The following is a 20,986-nucleotide window of genomic DNA, read 5'->3' on the forward strand; positions in this document are numbered from 1 at the left end:
TCTATATTGCATATGAAATGCTTTTGTCATTTAGAAAAATGTGCAAAAGGACATATGTATTTATACCCATATATACTTAAATGCTTGCTGTGCTCTCTAATAAAGTATTAGAAGATTTAACCCAGTAGGATTAAGGCCTTAGACCAGTTTCAGAAAATAAAAGATCTGAGAGTACAGATACTGACATACTTTTAAAATCTACCAGTTTTCACAAAATACACGCATGGATCATTGTCCAGCAAGGGAAGCATATTAAAATGAATGATACTGAATCTACAATTAAAACAGTAAAATATTTTTAAATTGGAAGAAAGGATCATTACAAACCTGCTTTCTGCTTTGAGCTCTTGCATTCCGTAATCTTCGAGCAGAATAAAAGATAAAATAGCCCACAGTTGCCGCCGTAATAATGAAAAAGGACACAGAAACAAAAAAAATCGAATAGTGATTCACCCAAGGACCATGTTTTTTCCCTACTTCAATGACCATTGTTACTTGTATGCCTCTTTGAATAGATTGTAGAATTTTGGTGCCTTTCAGATTGCCAATCATGATTGCAACAATGTCTCCTGCACCTGTAAAAGAAAAGGAATTCAGTTTTAGTTTGGTAAAGCTAAAGTATAAAATTTTTCTTAGTATAAAAATCCAATTGCTAAAATGATTTTAAAGGACACTCAATGAGACAAAGGAAGGACAATCCTTCATTCAATTAACATTTATTGGGCGCATATGTACACGTAAGTTACAGGGAATATAAGCATACTGAGACTTGGTTACTGACCTTAAGGAACTCATAGTTTAGTAAGGAAGCCATGATACTAATATATAATAAATACCTCCCCCCTTCTCAGGTTTGCTACATATAATTCAAAAGTATCAGGTTTGGGGCCCAATTTGCCTCTTACATGAAGGTTTTCTTAAAGTAGTCACCTGGAGAGTAGGGAATTCTCCTAGAGAATCTGAGATTTGGGAAAAACGAAAAATTTAACTGTATATTTCTGAATTTATAAAGTGATAGACTATCTCATGAGCCTGCTACTAAAATGTATAAGGAAGGGACTTCCCTTGAGATCCAGTGGTTAAGACTCCACACTTCCACTTCTGGGGGCATGGGTTTGATTCCTGGTTGGGGAACTAAGATTCCACATCCCACATGTAACACAGTCAAAAAAATAAAGAAAAATAAAATGTATAAGGATATATATATCAGAATAATTTGTGATAATGATTACAGCCCAAATGGACAACCTATATATATATATATATATATATATATACACACACAAACATATATATATATATATATATATACTGTATATGTGTGTGTGTGTGTGTGTGTATATATATGTCCATGTGCCATTTTTCTATATCCTCAAAAGCAATATGAAATTTGTCCAAGGTGCCCTAAGGTTTTGCATAGACCTAATCAGGTTAGCTGGAGATGGCAATGGCAACCCACTCCAGTACTCTTGCCTGGAAAATCCCATGGACGGAGGAGCCTGGTAGGCTGCAGTCCATGGGGTTGCGAAGAGTCGGACATGACTGAGCGACTTCACTTTCACTTTTGACTTTCATGCATTGGAGAAGGTAATGGCAACCCACTCCAGTGTTCTTGCCTGGAGAATCCCAGGGATGGAGGAGCCTGGTGGGCTGCCGTCTATGGGGTCACACAGAGTCGGACACGACTGAAGCGACTTAGCAGCTACTGCAGCAGCAATCAGGTTAGCAATGAATGTAACATGTACAACTGATAGAAATGTGTTTCCATTCAACTCCAACTAAAGTCAAGTCTGAAATTAGACTTAACTTTTTTTATTTTATTTTTTAACTTTACAATACTGTACTGGTTTTGCCATATATCAAAATGAATCTGCCACAGGTATACATGTGTTCCCCATCCTGAACCCTCCTCCCTCCTCCCTCCCCATACCATCCCTCTGGGTCGTCCCAGTGCACCAGCCCCAAGCATCCAGTATCCTGCATCAAACCTGGACTGGCGACTTTTTACTTAGTCTAATAGTTTATAAGTCTTAGTCTAAAAGACTAAATCTCTGTAACATCTCCCACTTTACCAACTTTATAAATCTTGTGATAAAAATAAAGGACAGACATTATCTTTCCCAATCTTTCCCAATGGTGTGAGAATATTACTCTTACCAGTCCAATGCTTATCATGGTTTATATTCCTTCTAGTTTAAATGACCTGAGACCAGTAATGTTTAGGAAAAGGTTAGAGTTCTTTGCTATTCACACTTTCAATGATCAAGAGTACAAACCTCAAATGGCAATGTCTATAGCAGAATTATTACCTAAGTAATCTCCTAAATTTATGGCCCCCAGTGGCCAAAGTCTACAAAAGATCAAGATTCTCCCCTCACTTGAAGTTACTAACTCAAAAAATATATTCATAGGGTATTAGAGATCCTTGAAGTTCCCAAAGACATTATTTTACCACAGGATAGCCATTCAGTTAAACCCTTTTATATTACTGCTGACTCATTTGCCATTACTTAGTTTGGTAACACTGAAGACTCACTTTCTCCTCTCTTAACATGAGTAAAATTTCAAAAGCGGCAGGAAGTAAAGGAGGCTAAAATGTCTTCTGTTGTATCTCTTTCCTCTATCAGTATATAATGCAAATGGTCCTAAATAACTGGCTATTTTGCAAGAGAGAGGCAGATTTTCCTCTTTATTTGGGAGCTTTAAGTTTCTAGCCCTGGCACTAAAAGCACAGAAATTATTTCAATTCTATTTTGTAATTTTTTGGCTTTTCTCTACAAGCTATCTCTCAGGAAAGCTTCTGGTTATAAAGTTTTGATTAACTATAGCATTCACTTTCTGATACTGTAAAATGTATAATATTTGTATAGATCATTCTAAAAATGAGGTTTAGGAATATATGATATTTCTAAAGACTTCTTTTTAAATCACAGATGTCTTTCTAAATGTTTTTTACTAATAGAAGTACATTTTCATTCTTTTAGAAGATATGGGGTGGGTGGCAGGGGTGGATGCTCAGGAATATACTGGCCTTTGTGGTCAAATGGAGATTAAAAAATGAGGAGAGTCAAGAAATGTACATTGTCTACACATAAGGAACAATGCTGTGCTTCAATCACCCCAATTCATATTCATATATGCTATATGTAGTACAACTATCTATTGAATTAGCTTTCTAATCATATAAAAGTCCTATTTCTAAACATTATTATACATCTCCTAGTCTCTACACCCTTGAAACTATTTAAAAACTGCTCCTCTTCCACTGTTCCTGGTTACAGTTAATGGCATCACAACCCACTGGTCACCAGGTTTAGTGACACCAGAATCACATTTGAATACGCCCTGCTAACCTAGTCAGTCATGTACTGGGTTGGCTAAAAAGTTCCCTTCGGTTTTTCCATAACATCATACGGAAAAACCCAAATTAACATTTTGGCCAGCCCAATAGATAATACGGGCTTCCTGGGTGGCTCAGCAGTCAAGAATTAGTCTGCAATGCAGGAGATGAGGTAGGAGCCACAGGTTCAACCCCTGGGTCAGGAAGATCCCCTGGAGGAGGAAATGGCAACAGACTCCAGTATTCTTGCCTGGGAAATCCCATAGACACAGGAGCCTGGCAGCCTACAGTCCACAGGGTCTCAGAGTCAGACACGACTTAGCGATTGAACATGCATGTGTGCAATAGATAAAATTTCCTTAGCATCTCTCATTTTCAGAACCTCCATTCCATTCCTGTTGCCTATATAATAGGCCCTCATAATTTCTTTGACTGAACTACTTCAGTAACCTAACTGGTCACTCTTAACTCCAAATTTCCCCCTTCCCTTAAAGTTTCATCAGTGTTTACATTCCTGGTTGACTTTCGCCATTATGTAGTTGGATCATGACTCTTCCCTGCTCAAAAATCTTTAGTGCCTCCTTATTACTCATTAAATTTTTGACTTCTTGGCTTAGTATTTAAAGCCTTATATGATCTGGTCCCAAACCAACTTTTCCAGTTTGATGTATCTCCACTACAACCGTATCTCATGAACACTTGGATCCATCCAGTCACATAGGATCAGCTAGTAGCGTTCACTTTTCATAAGTTTCCTTTTGTTCATTCTGTTCTCTCAGCCTAAAATGTCCTCCATCTGCTGACACTCCTCCTCCCTTCTCTGCCTATGTATTACTTAACTCCCAGTTCAAATGTTGTCTTCTATGCTATTCCTCCCCCACAAGTTCCAAGTGAGAATGTAAATATTTCCTCTTTGTTCCCCTGTCACTTGGCTTTTAGCTTTTAGCTAGTACTTCATTTTCTTTTGCATTTCAATTGGCATGCCATACTCCCTCTGTCTTTTAGTTAACTATAGCAACACTCTCCTTTATCTAGTATTGTCAGGGAATTAGGTATTCCATATAAGCCAAATTCCCAAGTTCAACAAAAAAGTTTCATACAAATACTTAATTTCAACAATTTTGAATGGACATTTTAAAAAGCCATTCATACTGCCCTACTTTCCTAACTAGGATATACTGATTATGATTTACTATTGATAGTGGATCATCTTTGAAAACCATTATTTAATATTGTAGTTAGGTTATTTGTCCCTAAACTGTTGTGATTTTCCAGCAAAGTCACAGATTTGGAGAGCTAGAATCAACCTTAGAGATCATCCAGTCTGACTCATTTATGAGCTCTCACTTTGGGTAATTTTCTTTGGGGGAGAGAGCTTGTGTTTTTCACTCTTTCTAATTTTATACCTCTAATCTACTGTCAGCTCTGAAAAGTCAGTCAAGCTTGGATCTAAGCAAAGAGTAAAACAGGCTTCCAGAGAGAACTTGAGGGGTTCGGGGCAAGTACCCTCTGATATTTAGATTGGTTGCTCAGTGATATTTTTGTTTACTTCCTGAATCCTGGCTGCTTTCTGGATAATTAAAGTTGCCAGATAAGATCTATAAACTAGACCTTATTCTAAGTGTTTTACCTGTATTAACATATTTAATCCTTTTATCAACCCTACAAGATAGGCATTGCTATTATCCCTTTAGAGAGAAGACTAACTTGCCTAGGATAACACAAGCTAATACATGCAGAACTGGTATCTGAACCCAGGCAGTTTGGCTTCAGTGCCTCTGCTCTTCATTCTATATCAGTTCTCTATCTTCAGTGAAACCTAAAGCTATTATTTGACAGTAAAAAACGAAAATTAAATAGGTACATTGGAGGAGGCAGTGGTAAGATTTAACGACTGGCTCTTAAGGGAGATGGAAGAAGCCTTGATTTGTAGTGTGTGCCAATTTCCATGTCATAAATATTACTCCCATGGCCATATAACTGGCTTCCCTGGTGGCTCCAGTGGTAAGGAATCTGCCTGCCAAGCAGAACACGCAGGTTCAATCCCTGGGTCAAGAAGATCCCCTGGAGAAGGAAATGGCAAACTACTCCAGTATTCTTGCCTGGGAAATCCCACGGACAGAGGAACCTGATGGGCTACGGCCCATGAGGTCACAAAAGAATCAGACATGACTTATTGACTAAACAACAAACAACAATGGCCATAAAAATGTGGAGTTAGGAAAATATGGGTACAATTGGCTGAGTCAGAAAACTCCAGTGCACCACTGGACATTATAGAGTCAAAACTTAAATATATGTAGAATACAATTATAACAAAATTATTAATACTTTGCTTATTCTTTTCACTTTTTCATACTTACTTTAAAAAGTCAGTCAAAGTTCATGTACAGCCAAGTTAAATTTGTTTTTCTACTTGCTACTCTGTTAAACCCAAAGAATATATACCCCAAAACTTCAAAGAAGAACAGTCAGACTTCTTTTTGTGGAAAAGAAAAAAAAAAACACCTTTTTCTGACTGGGGCATGTGAGTGAGTCTGTGTGTGTCTTGCCACAGCAGGCATGCCAAGTCTTTTTCTCCCTTAAGCTTTCTTCTTGTCTTTAAAATATTGGAGATTCGGGAGGCTGCTATTATGCGTCAGCTGATTCTAAACCTCTCAAATTAAAATTAATAACTTTGTAAGTGATTTTTTAAGGTCTCACACAGCATATTCTGTATAAAAAGTTAGTCATTTATTACTAACCTATGTCATTGAATCTATGTTCCTCATGCTGTAGAATTTTGCATATCAGTTTATTCTCTCATAGTAGTGCAATAACATATTACATGCAAATATTTTTACCACAATCTTTAATATTATTGTTATTTCCTTAAAACCATTCTTACAGTTGATCTTTAAAACCAATGTTAGTGCACTAATACATATTGTTAAACAAGTTGTCAAGTGTTCCACTTTTCTATCCAACAACTTTGCTATAACAACTGTCTCCTTTGGAAAGGACCAAGCCTAGGAAGCCAAATACGGGTTGCAGAGCTCAGCTAATTACAACATAGTGTTAAAAAGATCAAGGCTATGGTTCAGTTAATCTTCTTGTGGATCACTTATACAGAAGACAATACCTCAAAACTCATTAAGTATATTGAAGTATTTAGGCCTTGGGGCCACAGAAAGGAATAAAATATAGTCCTTGCCCTCTAGGCATTTGCAGATGTCTCCTGTATATTAGCCTTTCACCATTAGGAATATGAACTAAGCCTGAAAAATGAATTGTACATATCCATTTTCATGGACAGTAGTAGAAAACAATAATTTCCAAACCACATTCTGAACTGATACTGGGTTAGTAGAATTGCTTCCTACATAAAAAAGACTATTTTCTTTCAATGTCCAGTAATTTGTAATATCACAAACTATACTTGTTTTGAAATTTCTGAACTTAGTAGAACTCTTTATTTAAAAATTGGAAACCAGAAATGGACTAGAGTTTGAGGGAGGGAATAAGTATAATGTGGCAAAAATAACTTTGAAGTGGGAATCACACCACTGGGTTGCAGATTTTGCCTTAAGGAGACAGGGCTGTACTAAAGCTTCTAAAATCAATTCTGGCAAAGGAATAAGACAACTTTCTTCTGCTACCTTTATGGAATTTTCAAACCAGCTATTTATTAATTTCATTGTTTTTCCAAAAATCATCGCACCTCTTCCCTGCCAAAAGATAAATCTTTAATAGACTAAAAGTGTCATATGAAGAAAACTGATCATTAATTGGAGAACAAACGTTAATGGCATAAACACTGATCACAGAATAGCTGTCATTTCAGGATTTAAATCTCTTTAAATCTACACTTTGTTTCAAGGACTTATTTATAAATTTTAATGCTTTGTCTCTGATAAATTTTCAGAGTTGAAAAGCAAAAAGGAAAAGCTGTCATGTTTACAATTCTAGTGTGTTAACATCACTTTATAGTTGACAATTTAATGGTCAAGAATAGCTAATCTGAACCCTTGTTGCTTAAATACACGTTCCCGGGTCCAGCAGAACTTCGACACTTACCTTGATAGACAAAATGTAGCAGTTAATCAATTCTATAGGGAATCCTTGAACTTCCCACTTAAAAACCATTGATAACATGATGCGGCTCAAGTTTCCCACATTTTCACTCTGCTATCTAGGGTACTTTGGGAGAAGAGACAGATTAGGAATAGACGATAATTTAGCATAAGAGGAAATTTAGACTCTAATCTCAAATGTTCAACAATGAATAATGGATACATGTATATGTATGGCTGAGTCCCTTCGCTGTTCACCTAAAACTACCATAACATTGTTAACTGGCTATATGTGTGTGTGTGCTCAGTCATGTCCGACCCTTTGCGACTCCATGGACTTTAGCCTGCTAAGCCCCTCTGTCCATGGAATTTTCCAGGCAAGAATACTGGAGTAGGTTGCCATTTCCTACTCCAAGGAATCTTCCCAACTTAGGGATCGAACCAGCATCTCAAACCCAAGTCTCTTATACTTGCAGGTGCATCCTTTACTACTAGTGTTAATTGGCCACACCCCAACACAAAATAAAAAGTTTAAAGATTGAGGAAAAAAACAATGACTAAAGGTTTTGGTATGTGCTTATCTTGGGAACAAACGTAATAAAATAGGCTGTAGCAACTCTTACTACTGTTACTGAATATCATTCAATTAAAACATCATTCAATTATAATTAGCATCCTCATCACTACTGGCAAAAAACACTTCATGGTTATTATTCATAATATATAGAAATCTGACATTAGGATCCTGCTGGTGACCAATCTCATTCATTTCTTTCAAAAAACTAACAAAATTATTGTTGTTGTTTAGTCACTAAGTCATGTTTGACACTTTTGTGGCCCCATGGACTGTAGCTTGCAAGGCTCCTCTGTCCATGGGATCTCCCAGGCAAGAACACTGGAGTGGGTAGCCATTCCCTTCTCCAGGGGATCTTCCCAACCCAGGGATTGAACCCACATCTCCTGCATTGACAGGATTCTTTACCCGTGCACCACTAGGGAAGCCCGGTGATATTATGCTTGCTTCATTTGCCTCAGTCGTCTCCGACTCTTTGTGACTCCATGGACTGTAACCCACCAGGCTCCTCTGTCCATGGGATTCTCCAGGCAAGAATACTAGAGTGGGGTGTCATTTTCTTCTCCAATATCTCCAATAATATTATGGTCTGGGTCTAATCTTATTTATTTGTGAACACAGACAAATTCATTGAATAAATTATTTGTCAAATGCAAACTATGTAGTGAGCTCTGTGCTTCAGGATCTTTTCCTCACACATTTTAATATTAACATGTCAAAATGTAAAATGAACTCTAAAATATTTTATAAAATATGAAATATCCTAAGCATAATGATGACATACTTACAGCATCTTGGCATTCAAACACAAAATACAAGGAGGTGAGGAAAGCTGTTCTAATATCTCCTTCAACCAGTTTTTCACTTTTAATATTAGAAAAAAATCTTCACAATGAGTGACTTACAAATAATAAAGGCAACTGAAAGCCAAAGTAGCTCTTAAAAAACTAAGCTCACATTCATTCTGATGATACTAATGGGGTCAACACTTCTGAATTCACTTGTATATGGAATGAACAAGATCTAGGTGTGGTGAATTTCAACACAATTTTCTAACAAACATTTCCTCCTTTAGAAAATCTGGAACCAATTCACATGAACTTCTTAAATATTCATTTGTCTACAGTAGCTTTTTTTTTGGCCCACACCACCATGGCATTTGGGACCTTAGTTCACTAACCAGGGCTTGAACACGCACCCCTGCAGTGGAAGCACAGTCTCAACTACTGCACCACCAGGGAAGTCCTCACCAAGTAGCTTTTAAAGGCTCAGTTTCCTTCCCTATAGCCCAAACTCTTTGGACAACTGGGGAAGGTCAATGTACTTCAAAGAGGGATACCAAAGCTCCCCAAACCAAGCAGTCCTAAGTGGATTTTTTTTTTAAATGAGTAAAAAAAATTATCTAAACTTTTAAGCCAAACTAACCTCTCTTTATGCAAATTCCTGTTTTGTGACGACTTGTTTTTTGCTCACTTCTGGTTACTACCAGTTACCAACAAACCAAATTTAGTTTCTTCAATTGACTGCTTCATAGCAGCTCTCAATTAAAATTTTAGTTTTTATCATTGCACCTCAACAAACAAATATACAAGTGCTTTCTTAAAAGTATCTGGAAATATATGTCTGTGGTTTACTGGGAACCAGACAAACCAGTACTGCACATCCCTTTAATGTGTTGTGGGGCTTCCGTGGTGGCTTAGAGGTAAAGAATTCACTTGAAATGCAGGAACCGCAGAAGTTCTTGCAGGAATGCAGGGAGGCACTAGTTTGCTCCCTAGATCAGGAAGATCCCCTGGAGGAGGGCATGGCAACCCACTCCAGTATTCTTGCCTGGAGAATCCCATGGACAGAGGAGCCTGGCGGGCTATAATCCATAGGGTCGCAAAGAGTCGGTCATGACTGAAGTGACTTAGGACAGACGGACGCTCCTAACTTGCCTTTAGGTAAATTCTAGTCTATTGCAGAACATGAAACAGGTTTTAGTACAGGTTGCCTGTTAAAGCCATGGTTCTTTACTTTTTGCACTGTTACAAATCATCTTTTTGAGGGAAGGGCGGTGGCAGTGAAGATAACCAAAATCACCTTTTATTATTATCATCCTTTTAAGCCAACAAGTGAAACAGAGGCACACAGCCATGGGTAGTTCAACAAGTTGACTTTCTTTCTACCCTGTATCCCCAAGTACTTCTGCTGTAAGATTTTGAAGGTAATAATACTTTAGAGAATAGGTGACAGATTTGATATGGCATCAAAAATTTTCAGGCAGCTGGAACTTTCAGGAAATAGCATATTAAAGGCACTAGAAAATTAGAAACAATACTGTTCAAAAGGTAACAGATGCATAATTTTCTGATACCATATTCACAGGTAAACAATTTTTAGGATTCTTATTAAAAAAACCTAGTCCTGCCAGGCCTATTCTGATTTCCACAAGTGGTAATGTTTAGCACATTGTTAAGAACACAAGGGCTAGGTCAGCATTTCTCTAAATTTCTGGATTTAGGATTTCTTTAAACTCTCCAAAGAACTTTTGTTTATGTAGATTTCTATTCATATTAACCAGATTAGAAATTAACAGGAATTTTAGAAATATTTATTCATTCATATATAACAGCTATAAATATATATTAATGTAATTAACATTTTTATTAAAAATAACTATTTTTTTTAAAAATGTCATGAGTGGCATTGTCATTTGTGCAAACCTCTTTAATGTCAGACAATAGAAGACAGTTGGATCTTCATACCTGCTTCTGCATTAGACCTGTGATCTGTTTTTCTGGTTGAAATATATAAAGGTAAATCTGTACTCACACAAATATGTAATCAGAAGATTGAAGAGTGTTTTAATAGCATTTTCAAATAATTGTACATATTCTTCTTTTATGTTACAACAAAACTCAATAAGTGGTAGTTTCTTAAATATTAGGTGCAAGGGAGAATTTGAAATCCTATCAATCAATTGTTTCTACTTAGCTAAATGAAAATCCATTGATCTAATATATTGAATGGATCCTGTATCTATGCATGGTTTTGTGACACCATGCATTGGTCGTCTGGAGAGTACTGATTCACTGAATTATGCAGATTTTAAAAATGATGACTCATTTCAAGATTATACAATATAAAAAAAAAATCATGGTTGTTAATATTGCTACAATTTTCACTGGAAAAGTCTAAGTCTTAGAAACTGTCAAGCTCATGTGGTAGGTAAAAGTTTTCCAAAATCCTAATTTTTGCTTGAACACTTAAATTTTATCATTAGCAGCAAATGCTGTCATTTCTTTTCTTTGAAAGGGCTTCCCTGGTGGCTCAGCGGTAAAGAATCTCCTGCAATGCAGGAGCTGCAAGAGCCACAGGTTTGATCCCTGGGTCAGGAAGATCCCCTGGAGGAGGGGGTGGCTAACCACTCCAGTACTCTTGCCTGAAGAATCCCATGGGCAGAGGAGCCTGGCAGGCTACAGTCCATAAGGTCACAAAGAGTTGGACTTGACTGAAGCGACTTAGCATACAAAGGACAGGTTCACTTAGTTCATTTTTGACAAAAGGTCTTCCAAATACCCCAGGCTGCATAACTATTGTTTGTCGGTAGTTATTTCAAATTAAAAAGCAGTTGCTTGGAGATAACAGCTAGTTTGGCTCACAACTCAGTCATGAGAGTGCTTTGCAACTACTTCCCATTGTCACCACACAGAACAGGCAAAAAAAAAAAGCTGTGTAGAGATTTAAAAAAAAAAAATTATTCTTACTGTTACATCAAGAAGAGTCCTAAGTGAAACCGGCATTTCCTTTTTACTGCAAATGCATAGAATGTATACAATATAGTTTGCTGCTTCTGTCTTGATTGGTGCTAAGGTGCCAGCAGCTTTTACCCACCACTGCTTTTAAACCATCCGTGTAAATGTCAACACAGTGAATTCTGCAAATAATGTCTACACAGTATTGTGAAAATAGTTTTGACCTCATGGGTCCCTGAAAGAATCTCAGGGAACAGTGCTCCGAGATCATTTTTTGAAAACTACGGGACTAGATCAATGATTCTCAAACTTTAACATGCATGAGAATTACCGGACTTGTTAAAACATTGAAATCCCTGGGCCCCATTCCCTAATTCAGTATGTCTGGGGTGAGGCTTGGGAAACTGCAGTTTAACAAGTTCTGTGGGTTCACTGACTGCATGTAGTCTGTAACCCATACTTTTAGAAATATTGGCTGAAATTTGGTTATAACTTGACTGATGTTATGGCCAAGGAGTTTCAAGACAGTGGTCCAGTCACTCTAGCCAGAACAAGACCAATCCTTGACTCTGCATAGAAAGACTTTGCCAATAGACTTATTTTATCAGTAAGTACTTCACAGAGAGAAGTTAGAAAATCAGCCACATAAGAAACAGGCCCATTTCTTTTCTAACACAGCTCCATTGTCACCATTGTGTCTCACCTAAATCACTGTGCTGTGTTAAGTCACTCCAGTTGTGTCCAACTCTTTGCAACCCCATGGACTATAGCCCACCAGGGTCCTCTGTCCATGGGATTGTCCAGGCAAGAACACTGGAGTGGCTTGCCATTCCCTCCTCCAGGCAATCTTCCTGACCCAGGAATCAAACTTGCATTTCTTACATCTCCTGCATCGGCTGGTGGGTTCTTTACCACTTCAGTTCAGTTCAGTCGCTCAGTCATGTCCGACTCTTTGTGACCCCATGAACCGCAGCACGCCACGCCTCCCTGTCCATCACCAACTCCCGGAGTCCACCCAAACTCATGTCCATTGTGTCGGTGATGCCATCCAACCATCTCATCCTCTGTCATCCCCTTCTCCTCCTGCCCTCAATCTTTCCCAGTATCAGGGTCTTTTCAAATGGGTCAGTTCTCCGCATCAGGTGGCCAAAGTATTGGAGTTTCAGCTTCAACATCAGTCCCTCCAATGAACACCCAGGGCTAATCTCCTTTAGGATGGACTGGCTGGATCTCCTTGCACTAGTGCCACCTAAATCACTGTAACAACCTGCTAGCTAGTTTCCAAGCTACCAGTCTCAGTCCTTCAATTCAGTCCCCTCATGGCTACCAGATAAATTTTTCTAAATGGGAAAAATGTTCATGCGATTCCTTTGCCAAAGGCTCTTAAAGAGTTCTTTGCCAAAGATCCCTAACTGGACTCCATAAAGCTCTGTAGCTTCATTCACCTACAAAATAAAGTTCAGCCTCCTTTTATAAGATCCTGACTCATCTACATAGATAGTCAGGTTTTACACTGTCCAGTGCAGACTTCCTTGAGGTTATCTGGTTTACCTGAGATTCACTAATCTATGGACTCTTTCACATTAGGGACTGGGTTTTTCATCACTGAAACTACAATGTCTAACAGAGTGCTTGGCACATAACACATGTCAAATGTTTGATGAATGCAATTTAGGAATGCTATATTTAGTGACAATTTGAATCTTGATTGAATCTGAAAACAAATTCATCATTAAAGATAATTGTGTGAACAGTCTAAGATGCATCACCTCCCTACATTCAACAATGGCGTATCTTCAAGACATGTCTGCCTACAGCAAGGACATATCTATAATAAGTAACAAATTAAATACTAATCCTACTCTGCAGATCTTGGGTTTAGTGTGATGGTTACTGCTTCAGTGCTGATTCCACTGAAATCAACATATAGCCAGAGCAGTACTAATGGTTGCAATAATCCCTCTCCATCCTGGGATTTGAGTTCACTACAGATTCACACCTGCATTCAGGAGCTGGACAGATATCATTTTAATGCCAAGTTCAAGTTGGAACCCAGTCAGCCATCCTGGTTCACTAGGAGATTGGTTGTTTGGGCACTTATGAGGAAGTTCAGAGGACTTAAAAGGTCTTGAAGCATTGGAACAGATTGAGTATTTATACCACCTTAAATTTGTGCTGATACTGAGGAAAAGAAAATAATAAGATACGCTATTGCCAGGCTAGGCAGAAATTCTAGTATGCATGTTATTTGGTTAAAAGGGTATTCTGTGATTGCATTAAATGTTTATGCTAAAGTTTTCTATTGCTACAGTTCTTGTTTGGGGGAGGTAAGATTTCGAGAAGCCAATTCAACATTTGTTGTTGCTATTTATTACTGTTTTCCAGAGGAATGCTAGTCAGTAAACTCCATAGCATCAGTGTATTCAATCCTTTGGGATAATAAACTGCACAATATCCAGAACTATTCAGAATCTGATAAGAATATTTAATGGCTCAAGGTAAAGGAATTACTGACTTACAATATATACATCACAGGTTAATAATAACCCGATCTTTATTGAGCAGTTAAAAAAAAAGTTAAACAGGAGATTTAGGGTTTCAAGGAAAGAAAACTTATACAAACAAATGTTAGAAAATTATAGTGCTCTTTTCTCCTTGTAGTCATTGATTCTGTTTTCTTGTAATGTGAGACCCTGAGAAGGAGAATTCCACTGAAAAAATTACTACTGTATTGGGTGGGGGATGGGATGAGCACAAAAGGAGGCGATAGCCTAGGCATAAAATAAAATTCAGATATGGCCCCCATCACTTGCCACTTAACCCTCAAATTTCCAGATCATGTGAAACTAGTATAAGAATGTATGAAAGGAAAATGTACTCGGAACCTTAAATATGGCCAGACTCTAGAGAGTGACATTTTTGTGTTGGTCTAAAAGCCCTAGTGACTGCAGCCATGAAATTAAAAGATGCTTGCTCCTTGGAAGAAAAGATACAACAAACCTAGACAGCGTATTAAAAAGCAGAGACATTACTTTGCCTATAAAGGTCTGTATAGTCAAAGCTATGGTTTTTCCAGTAGTCATGTACGGATGTGAGAGTTGGATCATAAAGAAGACTAAGCACTGAAGAATTGATGCTTTCGAACTGTGGTGTTGGAGAAGACTCTTGAGAGTCCCTTGGATTGCAAGGAGATCCAATCAGTCCATCCTAAAGGAAATCGGTCCTGAATATTCATTGGAAGGACTGATGTTGAAGCTGAAGCTCCAATACTTTGGCCACCTGAGGCAAAGATCCAACTTACTGGAAAAGTCTCTGAAACTGAGAAAGATAGAATGCAGGAGGAGAAGGAGATGACAGAGGAAAAGATGGTTGGATGGCATCACCAACTCAATGGACATGAGTTTGAGCGAGCTCTGGGAGACGGTGAAGGACAGTGAAGTCTGGCGTGCTGCAGTCCATGAGGTCGCAAAGAGTCAGACATGACTGAGCGACTCAACAACAAAAAGCCCTACCTTTATTGATATTTGAGTGCCAAACAAAAATATCACTATTAGCCAAAAAATAGGCAACACAGGCTGAAAATGTAACCTAGATGGTAAGGACCAGGTCATTGTTTATCTTCACCTACTTCCTGTTACTATTCTCCTACTACAATATCCCATCACAAGGTTGGTCATAAAGGGGTGTTCAAACTTTTGCTGCAATTGGAACCTCTTTTTGTGTGTCTTCTCTTCACGTATAGTTTATAACAGGGGAATTAGATTGGAAATTGCATTAATCATTAAAATCTGAAAGAGCATTATGTTGAGAGATAAGGTATTCATTTTGATCCTGCCATAAGAATCTACACAGGCAAAAGTTACAGATGTTAAATTAGTATTCTATTAGGTATCTGAATCAGAGAAAAAGAGAATTTGGTATGCCTCTACAGAAATTGTGGTACCATTTAGTATAAAAAATTCATAAATAAGAACACTCTGCTAACTGAGAATACTAAATTTCCTCCTGTATTAATTATTGCAAAGGCTAAGTTAGGCCCATACACTAATTTATAAAAACAAACACAAACCCATCTCATTTGTTTTTATCCTTTCACAATAAGTTGTTTCTGCAAGTCAGTAAGAAGAATAAACCTGTGGAACTATAAAGTTACATTAACTTGATATAAAAGGTACCATATTAGTACCAAGAAACATAAATGTTTGTCATTGCAGCTGAAAACATTCTTTCTTATCATAGTGAGATAACTAGCGTAGTCACTCCTTGACACTGATAGGACTTTGGTACAGTTAAAGTATGAGGTCAGTCTAAGAGACACACAGAAAGACGGGGAGGGGGAGGGGGAGAGAAGGAAAGAGAGGAAAGAAGTTATCAAGTGCTTGGTAATCAGTGTTTTCCAAATTATATTTCAGATGTTTAGTATTCTGAGATAAAAAGCATTCTATAGATAAATAAGTTTAGAAAATAATGCATTAGACAAAGTTAAAGTGTTTTAGACTCATCTAGACTTCTCAGAGGTTCTGAGAAGTCCCGCAGAGATATATATTGCCAGTCTCCAAGATAGGGCTATACATGAGGGTAAGGAGGTGGTTAAGCTATTTTTTAATGAACAAGGCTATGTACTAAGTGTATTATATATTGGCTAATTTATCCCTCATAATAACCCTATGAAACAGGTACAACTATCATCCCCCATTCAACAGATGAGTCTTATAGAGCAGTGATCTCCAACCTTTTTGAGACCAGGCACCAGTTTCATGGAAAACAATTTATCCATGGACTGGGGTTGGTGGGAGGATGGTTTCAGGATGATTCAACTGCATTACATTTATTGTGCACTTTATTAATAGAAATTATTAATTTACTATTAATAATTATTATTAATTTATTATTATTACATCAGCTCCACCTCAGATCATCAGGCATTAGATCCCAGAGGTTGGGGACTCCTGTTATAGAGAATAATTTGGTTAAGGTCACAGAGCTATTACATGATAGATCTGGGATTTAAGTCAAAATCTACTTCATTCCTTAGTTCCTGATCTTTGGACCACTTTGACCTCAAAAGGTTCAAAGACATTTCTATTGTTAGAACTTAACATCTTGATTTTAAGGTCCTGCTGCTGCTTACAATGGAAATACACAGGGGAGAAGGAAAAGAGTTGTTTCAGTTTCTTGATTATGTGATTTCTACCTGTATTTCTCAAAAACTGCCAGAAAAATAGCAATTTGGATGCCACATTTTTTCCTACTTCTACATATAAAGCAATTACTTATTTCAAAATGAGGTAGTGAACAGCTGTAATAATCAAAGTTGAAATATTATGTTTAGTTAAAAAAAGAAAAAACTGTCAACAAAAGGTTCAAGAGAACTAACAGTCACAAAACACCCACCTCAGGCCAAACACTTTATTTACAATATCACAGGAAATGGGCATTATTACCCCTCCTTTATATAAATCAAGATAAATGAAGTCCAGGTCAACAACTTGCCCAAGACTACATGTATATTAATTAGTAGGGCTGGAATTAAAAAAGAGCAGTCTGACTCAAGGACATCTGTTTTTCCATTACAATATGCTATCTCCCAATTTCAAACAGAACACATTCACCTCTAATACAATAGGTTGAAATAAAAAAGAGTAATCATGTATCTTTCCTTGCTAACAAAGGGTAATCTGTTAGCCTTTAATTACATTAGTCAAAGTAAGTCAATTTCCTTATCTTGATTGCCAGTTCAACCAAAAGACATTAGCCAGACAGAAGCAGCAAAGTAGGTGGAGGGTTGAGGTCTAGGACAAGGGAGGTGACTGATGCTTTTGCACTGGCCAGTTTCCATTTCTTTCACACATCCTGCTCTCTTGCCAAGATGAAATGATGGTGGTGGGAAGCAAAACTTGAAGCAGTCCTATAACTCAAAGCACTTTGGAATTCTGTTACATATAGGTTGCTTGTGTATATCTACTAATGAAAACCTTACTCAATATAATCACACTTTTCTAGCCTTCATCTGAATGACTGCCGAAATCCTCTAAAATGAGAAAAGATGTAATGACTTGGAAATCTGTTAATGGCTAAGCCACAAATCAAAATTACATTCTTGAAACTTTTGGGAACATTACAAATGCTATTAAAATAAGCCAACCTCCGAGATGATCATAGTTAGGAAAAGAAAATGGAGATTCCTTAAGGTAAAACACATGTAAAAGGTGAGGTAGTGCTTTGGTCAATATCACAAAAAAACTGATTAAGTAGAGAAATCTCTCTAAACTAGCATGATTGGGGAGAACCTAATAAACTATATTTAATGGAGCTATCATTATGAACAAAAACCACAAGAGAAACACTGATGAGTTGCGTTTCAAAAATTCATCTGCAAATGAGTTGTTTGGAACTAGAGACAATACATTTTCCCATAGTAATGTTGGTAAACACAGTTCGAGCTCCCAAATTAACCCCCAGATTATTTCCATGAGAAATGCTTTGAGGACTAAAAACTTCAAAGCAAATATAAATTATTACTTAACCCAAATTTATAATAAGACTTCTCTGTAAAAAAAAATCTCAGAAATACTTAAGCAAGCAAGCAAAAAAACCAAAACATTTAAAATATCTTAAATGCTGGGACATAAGAAAAATGCATATTTAATCAGGAGGATTACATGGTTGATGGGAAGTTTTTGTAGAGACTGTGGGAGTTAGTTACGGACACATTTAAGGTTGTTAAGATATTGACAGCACTGGCTTCTTTATGCCGAATTTCACTTCAAAAGAAATGGCACCACATAGAAAGAAGCTCAATTTTTTTTGTAAAAATAGGACTCAGAAAGACATAATAAAAGCGAATGCAAGAGAGAGAGACTATATCTAAGGCAGAATTGATTGAGCTATGAAAGGCAAAGGACGCATGTAGAAAAGTAGGACACAAAATGTATCCTAAGAGGAAAGGAAGTGGTATAACAGCTACTCTTGAATTTGACAGTTTCTTGTGCAAACCACCAACCTGTGCATAGCAAAGTATTATTTCAAAGGAAATGCCAATTTAAAAAACAAATACATGCATGCTCAGTTGTGTCCGACTCTTTGCAATCTCATGGACTATAGCCCACATGCTCGTCTGTCCATAGGATTTTTCAGGCAAGAATGCTGCAGCGGGTTACCATTTCCTATTCCAAGGGATATTCCTAACTCAGGGATCGAACCAGCATTTCTTGCATCTCCTGCATTGGCAGGCAGATTCTTTACCACTGCGCCACCTGGGAAGCCCCCAAAAAACAAGTACAGAAGGTTCCCAACTTATGATGATGTGACTTATAATATGAGTGGTACGATCCTCTCTCGAGGATTGATTACATGAGATAATCAACACTTTATTATCAAATAGGCTTTGTGTTAGATGATTTTGCACAACTGTAGGCTAATATAAATGTTCTGAGCATATTAAAGAACATGCTATCATGTTAGGTAGGTTAGGTGTATTAAATGCATTTTTGACTTATGATATTTTCCATTTATGATGGGTTTATCAGGATGTAACTCCATCATAAATTGAGGAAGATCCGTAATTCAATTTTAATGATGTGTTAAATACAATTTTGATTGAGCTTGTATGTTCTGCACATCATTAATAAACTGTAAAATAAGAATACCATGATTCTCCTTTGTCCTTATTCTCATAAAGTTTCTTCCTCTTTTCTAGAATGACAAAAGCTATCATCATCAGTGCCTCCTGTACAACGTTACAAACTTCCGTCCATCCACAGTTCTTCAGGACCTCTGTCTATTAGATCTAATCCCTTGAATCTATTTTTCACTTTCACTGTATAATCGTAAGGGATTAGATTTAGGTCATACCTGAATGGCCTAGTGGTTTTCCCTATTTCTTCAATTTAAGTCTGAATTTTGCCATAAGGAGTTCATGATTTGAGCCACCAGATAACTATGATAGTGTGATCACTCACCTAGAGCCAGACATCCTGGAGTGCAAAGTGGAGTGGGCCTTAGGAAGCATCATTACAAACAAAGCTAGTGGAAGTGATGGAATTCCAGCTGAGCTATTTCAAATTCTAAATGATGATGCTGTGAAAGTGCTGCACTCAATATGCCAGCAAATTTGGAAAACTCAGCAGCAGCCACAGGACTGGAAAAGGTCAGTTTTCATTCCAATGCCAAAGAAAGGTAATGCCAAAGAATGTTCAAACTACCACACAATTGCACTCATTTCACATGCTAGCAAGGTCATGGTCAAAATTCTCCAAGATAGGCTTCAACAGTATGTGAACCGAGAACTCCCAGAAGTACAAGCTGGATGTAGAAAAGGCAGAGGAACCAGAGATCATATTGCCAACATTCACTGGATCATAGAAAAAGCAAGAGAGTTCCAGAAAAACATCTACTTCTGCTTCATTGACTAAAGCCTTTGACTGTGTGGATCACAACAAACCGTGGAAAATTCTGGAAGAGATGGGAATACCAGACCACCTTACCTGCCTCCTGAGAAATCTGTATGCAGGTGAAGAAGCAACAGTTAGAACCAGACATGGAACAATGGACTGATTCAAAATTGGAAAAGGAGTACATCAAGGTTTTATACTGTCACCCTGCTTATTTAACTTAGATGCAGAGTACATCATGCGAAATGCTGGGCTGGATGAAGCACAAGCTGGAATTAAGACTGCAGGGAGAAATATCAATAACCTCAGATGTGCAGATGACACCACCCTTATGGCAGAAAGTGAAGAAGAATTAAAGAGTCTCTTGATGAAGGTGAAAGAGGAAGAGTGAAAAAGCTGGCTTAAAATGCAGCTTTCAAAAAACTAAGTTCATGGCACCTGGTCCCATCACTTCATGGCAAATACATGGGAAAACAATGGAAACAGTGACAGACTTTATTTTCTTGGGCTCCAAAATCACTGTGAATGGTGACTGCAGCCATGAAATTAAAAGACACTTGCTCTCTGAAAGAAAAGCTATGACAAACCTAGACAGCATATTAAAAAGCAGAGACATCCCTTTGCTGACAAAGGTCCATATAGTCAAAGCTATGGTCTTTCCAGTAGTCATGTACGGATGTGAGAGTTGGACCATAAAGAAGGCTGAGCACCAAAGATTGATGCTTTTGAACTGTGGTGTTGCAGAAGACTCTTGAGAGTCCCTTGGACTGCAAGGAAATCAAACCAGTCCATCCTAAAGTAAATCAACCCTGAATATTCATTGGAAAGACGGATGCTGAGACTGAAGCTCCAATACTTTGGCCACCTGATGTGAAGAGCTGACTTATTGG

At 37.6% G+C, this 20,986-nt stretch overlaps 1 protein-coding gene across 4 annotated transcripts in view; it reads right to left on the bottom strand.

Moving 5' to 3' along the window:
* RNF128 (ring finger protein 128, E3 ubiquitin protein ligase) overlaps positions 1–20,986 on the bottom strand; it is a 65,044-nt gene that overhangs the window by 33,956 nt on the left and 10,102 nt on the right. For all 4 annotated transcript variants that reach the window (XM_027533323.1, XM_027533325.1, XM_027533324.1 and 1 more), the window contains exon 2: positions 328–575. In XM_027533323.1, coding sequence (XP_027389124.1) covers positions 328–575 — 248 coding nt within the window. The remainder of the gene's footprint in view (positions 1–327; positions 576–20,986) is intronic.

Source organism: Bos indicus x Bos taurus, chromosome X, assembly GCF_003369695.1.
Source record: "Bos indicus x Bos taurus breed Angus x Brahman F1 hybrid chromosome X, Bos_hybrid_MaternalHap_v2.0, whole genome shotgun sequence".
In the NCBI taxonomy this organism is placed as follows: Eukaryota; Metazoa; Chordata; class Mammalia; order Artiodactyla; family Bovidae; genus Bos; species Bos indicus x Bos taurus.